General features: G+C 45.1%; 1 protein-coding gene across 1 annotated transcript; it reads right to left on the reverse strand.

The window, feature by feature from the left end:
• Positions 1–23: 23 nt before the first annotated feature.
• On the reverse strand, positions 24–5,540 carry LOC140896259 (histamine H3 receptor). The gene is made up of 3 exons (XM_073307762.1): positions 5,135–5,540; positions 4,512–4,678; positions 24–2,220 (listed from the first exon to the last, which is right to left on the reverse strand). The coding sequence occupies exons 1-3, from the start codon at positions 5,538–5,540 to the stop codon at positions 1,330–1,332; spliced, it is 1,464 nt and encodes a 487-aa protein (XP_073163863.1). The 3' UTR covers positions 24–1,329.
• Positions 5,541–7,565: the final 2,025 nt, after the last annotated feature.

Here is a 7,565-nt window from a genome sequence, read left to right on the forward strand (position 1 = left end):
TACTAATTTTTATTTGAGACCATCATTGTGGATAGTGAGATGTATAAAAACATTTAGGATCACTTTAAGCACTGTTCATAGATTTAAAAAGATGCCTGTAGGGTAAATATATACTGTTATACTACCACATGTAATTGGAGCACATGTTTATATTTCTCTGCAACTTTGACCCTAATGCCCATTGACATTATGCTGGACTCTGTACTAACAGACTGCTAACATGACAAAATAACAAAACTAGAATTAGACTCTTATGAGCCCACATTTTTCTTCCTTCTATTAATCTCTTCTCTCAATAGCCCCAAAATAAGCAACATCAACATTCATATTTAGAGTAGTACACATTTCCGTATACCCATCCAGTGTTAATAACTCTTAAACCTTTCTGTTACTTATCAAATACATTTTATTCATTCGTGATTGTTCTGTATTCACTTAGTTTTAACTCTGTTTTATAGACTTACATAGGTATAAAATAGATAGGCTGCTGTGTTTTAGGTATGGCATTATACACAAGCAAGAGCACGATGGTGTGATATTCTTTTTAAAAACATGCACAGATATTTGGTCCCCTATCCAAAACTCACTTCAGCCAAGGAAGACTTTAGTGAATTTTGAATTAGGTCCTTAGTGCAGCATGGTTTATAAATGTACATACAGTAATTTGGTGCAATACTGCTTACACGTTGATAGGTCCACACACAGCTTATCTTTTCTTAAACTTTGTACATTTTGATTATTTTAATGGAGGGATAAATCAGTGGATGGATAAAAATACTGTAAATTTAACCAGTTTCTTCCTTCTGAAAAATACATCTTTTTTTCAAACTCGACTCTATTTTTTAGCTTACATTAATTCTTGCAGTATTTTTACTTTCTGTACTCTGAATTTTTATGGCCTGCAGATGTCGTCTACACTTTATCATTGCAAAGTAATTAAAGGGAATTTTATCAGGTTATAGATCATATTTTAAGAAAAAATCCTAACCTGTTAACACCTGAAAGTTTTAAAGGTGAAAGACTTTGCAAACTCTTACTTTATTTTTTTCATAGGAATGCTGTTTGCCTTTTTGCATGTCATTCTGCTTTGAATGAAAACAGACTAGATAGGATCACTTTCTGGTTGTGATGCATTAGCATTGCAATGTTATAAATCTTTCTCTGATTTATTTGTATTTTTATTGATCTTTAAATTCTCCTAAGTCTACCCTGACTTAAAGTAACCAGGGGTAGTCCTAATTCATGGACCTAAACCAAAGCAGCACTAGTAGGTTCCTTTTAGAAGCAATTAGTGTTTCTACATAACAAGCTCATTTTTCTTATATATTTTTACATAAAAATGCGGGGATGAATTTTAGCCTTACCAGGACACAGCAGTTTTATAAAAGCTTTTCTAAAGCTCATGTGGCACAGTGGGTATAAAACAGGGTTAATGGCTGAGTTCAGCCACAGAAGCCAAAATGAAGTCTCGTAGAGAGAATGATGCACACATTGCCCATGACAAGCTGCTCTAATGATCATCAGAAGTGTATAAGGAGCCCAACACAAACCAAACACACAGACAATAATTGCTAAAGACTTGGCTACTCGTTTGTCCCGGGAAAGTCTAACTCTGTTTGCCATGCTGTTGGCAATATCTGTTCTTCTTGTGGTGTTGCAAATGTTTTCTATAGCTTTGTAAAGACTGCCCCTGGGTTCTTTAGTCTCAACATCCACCTGTAAGGGTGGTAAATCTTGACTGACATTAAAATCTAGGGTCTGGTTATCAAGTTTACATAGGCTGAGCTTTGAACTACAGGGTCTAGTGGGTGAAAGGCTACTTGCTCTTCTTTTCTTATCTCTCTGTCTGGCAGTAGGTTTTACAAAAAATATTACATGCTCTCTTTTTTTCCCTTGGAAACTTGTTTCACAGTCCTCTTGATCAGGTGCTAGGTTTTCATTTCTCATGGGAGTGCGTTTCCTTATGTTGATGTAAATGCTTATATTAAAGTATGTAACGCTAATGAAAGGCGTAAAGAATTCAATAGTGGAAGCAATCATTAGGAAATACCAATTGTAGAAGAATTCAGCATAGCACTCTCCTTCAGGGAGGATAGTTTTTTGAGCAATATACTCCCAACTGATGATGGCTGGTCCATAGAGAAGAAAAGCTGCAATCCATACGATTATCATCTTTAATACAGCATTTCTAGTCATTCCCTTCTGAGCTCTGTAACTCACCTAAGCAATGAAAAAAGTAACAAATGATTGTGCTCCCCAGAACAATCCAATAACCTATAACTACAATGTTAAGGATTCCTGTTTTATTTTTGTTGTACATGCTGGGCACACAAAAATGAAAAACTTTCCTTACTAAACACATTGTAACAAACCAAAGCTATTCCTGCTACTCCCTTTCCAACACCCACCATTTAATAAAAGAGACACCCTTCTAGCTGTTTGCTTGTCCATGTTCTGTGCAAAAAGAATTGCACCTTGCACCATTCCTAAGAGCTGCTAGACTAAGGCTGCTGCGGACTGCATGAAACATATGAATTCTTGAGGAAAGGATCCTATTCTAGCCCCAGTCAGAGGTCGCATGTGTGTTGCTGTAGTTGTGATGCCTGCTTGAGGGATATTGTGGGAGTGAATTTTCATTTCTTAGTTTTTATATTTTCTTCTGTGGCATTAGTTAAGTAACTTGTATTACATTTTCAAGTGATGAGTTGAGTTTACAGAACACCTCCGTACACACTTACTAAACTGTAGGAAAGGCTGTAATGTTTAATTTTGGTATGACAGGTTATGATCACCAAAAATTATTAGGTCCCCACATGTCTTCCAAATATTAGTGCCTCAGTCTGTGACTTGTAATAAACTGGATATGAAAATCAATATGTTGGGAAAACTTCCTGCTTCCCAAAGAAAAGCAATGACATGAAGGACAAAAGGAAAACTTGGCCAGGCAAGAAGGTGCATGCTATTTCTGCAAAATGACTGTTCTCAATCCACAATGTGTATTTCAGTGAACGCCCAAATATTGAGAGAAGTGAGGGCTATAGCAATGGGCAAAGGGGGGGCGGGGTCAGAAGCCTGAATTGTAATCAATGTTTCCTCTAATTTTTGACAGGCCCTGTGCACAAAAAAAATTCTTCTGTGCAAATTGTTGACAGGCTGTGTGTGCAAAAACTTTCTTCTGTGTAAATTATTGTGCTTCTGTGCAAATTTGGGTGCGGGCAGTGTTTCACTGTGTGCGCGGGGTTTAGGATCTGTGCACATGCACATACACAGTTTAGAGGGAACAGTGATTGTAATCCTATGCTGGTCCTTGACTTGCTATAAAATGAGGGAGAGGGAACTTCCCTGCTTCACATGCCTGTTGTGGCCTTTAATTAGTATTTGTATCATGGCTTGTACAGGCAAGTACAACTGCTTCTTTGGCCTGGTCTACACTATGAGTTTAGGTCAAATTTAGCAGCGTTACCTCGATTTAACCCTGCACCCGTCCACATAACGAAGCCCTTTTTTTTTTTTTTTTTTACTTAAAGGGCTCTTAAAATCTTTTTCTTTACTCCACCAGCAATGAGGGGATTAGCGCTGAAATTGGCCTTGCTGGATTGAATTTGCGGTCGTGTGGACGCAATTCAATGGTATTGGCCTCCAGGAGCTATCCCTAAGTGCTCAATAGTGACCACTCTGGACAGTGCTCTTGACTCAGATGCACTGGCCAGGTAGACAGGGAAAGGCCTGCCAATTTTTGAATTTCATTTCCTGTTTGGCCAGGTATGGGATCTGATCACTGTATGGGGAAACAAATCTGTGCTGGCAGAACTCTGTTTGAAAAAACAAAATGCCAAAACATTTGAAAAAATCTCCAAGGGCATGAAGGACAGAGGCTGTAACAGGGACCCATAGCAGTGCGTGTGAAAATTAAAGAGCTCAGGCAAGCCTACCAAAAAACCAGAGAGGCAAACAGGCTGCTCCGGTTCAAAGCCACAGACATGCTGCTTCTATGATGAACTGCATGCCATTCTAGCGGGTGTAGCCACCACTACCCCAACCCTTGGGACACACACAATCAACTGTATAAAAACACTTTCTAAAAAAACAACTTCTATAAATTTGACCTAATTTCAAAGTGTAGACATACCCTTTTGTGAATGAGACTATACCTCTCTGCCCTTGTTCTAACCCAGCCTCCAGGCAGCTAATCTACGTCCCTCTGTGAACTGTCTGTTAAGGTTCAAGTTCCTCCTAAATTAAAGACTCAAACCAAACCACTCTAAGCTTTGCTTTGTTTTGCTAAGGTAGCATTCAGTCCCCGTGAGCTGGCTGGAGCACGGTTGGCAAGCAGTGGTAATGCAGACCGTGCTGACCAGGCGAGGCAGTGACAGCCTCAAAAACCCACATTCTCTTTTGCATTTATTAGCATGTCTGATCTCATCCTTTTTAACCCAGGAGTCTCCCCCTAAGCTCCAGGCTGAGCTAGGGGCGTAGAGCTCCAGTCATGGTAGAAGGGCTCTGTCCCTTACCGCTTTGGTAACGGAAATGAATCTGTCGAAGCTGATGAGGACAATGTTGAAGACGGAGGCGGTGCACACCAGGTAATCCACCACCAGCCACAGCTTGCACAAGCCCTTGCCGAACTTCCACTCGCCCGTCAGCACGTAGGGGATGTAGAGAGGGATGCAGAAGCCACCTGCGGACAGAGAGCTCAGCGCCGCAGGAGCACCCCCGGGCCCCGGCTCCGCGTACTCCTGTGTTACAACGCCCGGCACTTCCATCGGGGCAGGACCCACCCGTTTAATGGCAGCTGGCTGGGGTTGAGCCGCGGCTTGCAGCCTGGCTCCCTGTTGCCCTGGGAAAGGCGGGGTCGGTGTCTGCACGCGCCCTGCCCCCCGGGCGTTAACCCGAGGGACTTAACCTGAGGACAGACCCCAGCTGGGCACCTTGCTGCCCCGCTCCCTGCCCCGTCCCGGGAGCGGTCCCTACCCCGGCTGCAGCGCCCAGGGACTGGCTCTCTCTGCGCGCTCCGCATCGCCCGGGGGTCCCAGCGCGGGCCGGGCCCTGCCCCTGGCCGTCCCGACCAGCCCGCGCCCCGCAGCCTGTCCCGGGGCCCGGCTCCCGCGGGCGCGCCGCCGGGCGCAGAACTCACCCACGAGGAGGTCGGCGAGGGCCAGGTTGAGGAAGAAGAAGTTGCCCTGGGTGCGGAGGCTCCGGTCCACCACGAAGGCCAGGATGACCAGCGCGTTGCCCAGCACGGTGGCCAGCACCAGCAGCCCCATGAGCGTGGCCAGCAGCACCGAGAGGCCGGCGGAGAACTGGCCGTGGTGCTGAAGCAGCTGCCCCGCGCCGGCCGCGCACGCGTTGCCCAGCGCCGCCGGGCTGCTGGAGAGGTTGAGCCAGGGCAGGTCCCTGGGCTGAGGGCGCGGCACGGCACAGGTACGCGCCATCCCGGCCCGGCCCGGGAAGCCGCTCGCTGGGCGCTGCCGGCTCGGAAGGCGAGTCGGGCTCTGGAGCCTCTGCGCGAGCTGCCGGAGCAACTCCAGGGCGGGCTGCATCCCCCGCCCCGTCCCCTCCTCCACTGGCCGGCCGGCGGGAGGCGGGGACCGGCAGGCGGGAGTGTGGGAGCGGGAGCAGCGCAGGGACTGGGCACAGAGGAGCGGCCCCCCTGGTCCCGCTCGGCCCTGAAGCGGCAAAGTCGCCTGCTGAGGAGAGCAGCCCCGCCGCGCGGCGGAGAGCCGCGTTCCCGCCCGCAGTGAGTGCGCTCAGCCTGAGGCGGGCTGTGAGTTGCTTGGGTGGTACAACCCCCCTCATATCCCAGCCCCCGCCTGCGTCTGTTCCGCGCCTTAGCGCAGTCCGGGGCCGGCCACGGGTGATTTGAGAGGGCAGGTGCTCAGGACTTCCTAAAAGTCAGACCCCCTTTAATGGGTCCCGCCTAGGGCACCCGAAACCTGAGGCACTGCAAATCATTGGCCAGAATCTGTCCAGGTCGGGTCCCTTCAGATTTCTGGCCTCACAGACTTCGAAAGCGGTTCCTGAGTTTACTAGGATCTCATGGTGTCAGTTAGAGTGGGGGAAATGATAGAGTTTCATGAGACACATTTTGGTCTCTATTTGTCATTGCCTTTAACTTGGAACCTCAGGCTCTTCTATTCAAAGAAAGCTCTAGTCTATCCAGGCAACGTGCTGAATAGCTGTCCACAAAGTTAGGGAGCCAGTAACCAAAAGTTACTTCAATGAATCGTTCATGTTGCCCAGAAAAAGATTGCAAAATCCTGGTGTAGGTGACTTTTGCTCTATTTTTAGCTCTTTTCACAATGCTCAGGATGGAAGTCTTAGTTTCTTTTCTGTTCAATACTATGAAATACCAACATGGAGCAACCTTTTTAAGGGCTTTTGAGTAGTCAGCAACTGTGTTATACAAGGCTAGTGATTTAAGCAGCCACTGAAAGATATTTAAAGATGACATTGAACTAACACTTTTAGTTAGTCTCACACAATAGGCTAGAACAATGTGCCTTGTTGAAGCCCTTCCAATTACCCTGGCGGTGTAAAGGGAAAATGTGAAAAAATGATTTATTTGTACACAAAAGAGAAAATAGACCAGGCAGAAAGGAAATCAAAAATTCCAGAGCTGACACTTTGGGAAGCCAAGAGCAATTATTGTTTGAAAAATGCTTTTTATTTGACAATCAGTTTTATGTTGGGCTTTGTTACAAAATACATTGTATTTGACAATGTTTTAGGCTGCACTTTCTGTTTAAGTGCCCGATCCTGCTTCCACTGAAGTGAATGTCACTAGATTCAATGGAAGGAGGATTGGGTCAGAATGGATTGCTCTAGAGAACCCACAACATCTATTGAAGTCCACTGTGATTGAAGGTATATATCCTTTTAATGGGTGAAATCCTACTCATCTCAACTCATGTGAGTTGTCCTACTGAGCTAAGTTCTGCCCTACGATACATGCATACAATCCTGCTTTCATTCAGTGACAGTTACACACTTCTCAAAGGACAGGGTTTTTTGTCCCTTTGACTCCAATGGGCCCATCTTTGTAATTAAGGCAAGCAGCGTTTGGCCAAAGACAATTATTGGAGGCACTTATTCCTTGCACGCCATTGCAGAGTGGATAAACATCTCTCTCTCTTTTTTAAAAAAAATAAAAAAGAGATTTGCATAAATCTGCAGTTTGCAATAACAAAATTCAAAAGCAACTGGACTGACACTGAAGAACAAGCTAGTCATATAGATCTCAGGGGAAGCAAACAAGAAAAGCTGTTTTAATAAACTGCCTAATCTTTGTATGTGTGCATGCACGCTTGCACTCAGTAACACAAACTGGCCCCTTTTCACAGAGAGAATACCCCCAAAGCTAGCTTTTATCAACATTGGGAATAAAAATTCCATGACAGTTCCACAGCTGGTGTAAATCAGCATAACTACACAATGGAGTTATTTCTATTTACATTAGCTTGAGATCTGGTCCTCCAAGTTTATGCTGATACTGAGGCTGAAGTGTAATATGTACAAGCAAAATACCCTTTCTATATGCTTCTGTATCTTTCTCTTCCTAAAGCAAA

The sequence above is a fragment of the Lepidochelys kempii genome, chromosome 12 (genome assembly GCF_965140285.1).
Source record: "Lepidochelys kempii isolate rLepKem1 chromosome 12, rLepKem1.hap1, whole genome shotgun sequence".
NCBI lineage: Eukaryota > Metazoa > Chordata > Testudines > Cheloniidae > Lepidochelys > Lepidochelys kempii.

Excerpts from the sequence above, each read along its gene's own strand:
- LOC140896259 (XM_073307762.1), bottom strand. The coding sequence starts at position 5,540 with ATGCAGCCCGCCCTGGAGTTGCTCCGGCAGCTCGCGCAGAGGCTCCAG. Across the intron at positions 4,679-5,134 it reads CCTCGCCGACCTCCTCGTGG|GTGGCTTCTGCATCCCTCTC; the intron begins GTGAGTTCTGCG and ends CTCTGTCCGCAG. Across the intron at positions 2,221-4,511 it reads TCATTTCCGTTACCAAAGCG|GTGAGTTACAGAGCTCAGAA; the intron begins GTAAGGGACAGA and ends TTCATTGCTTAG.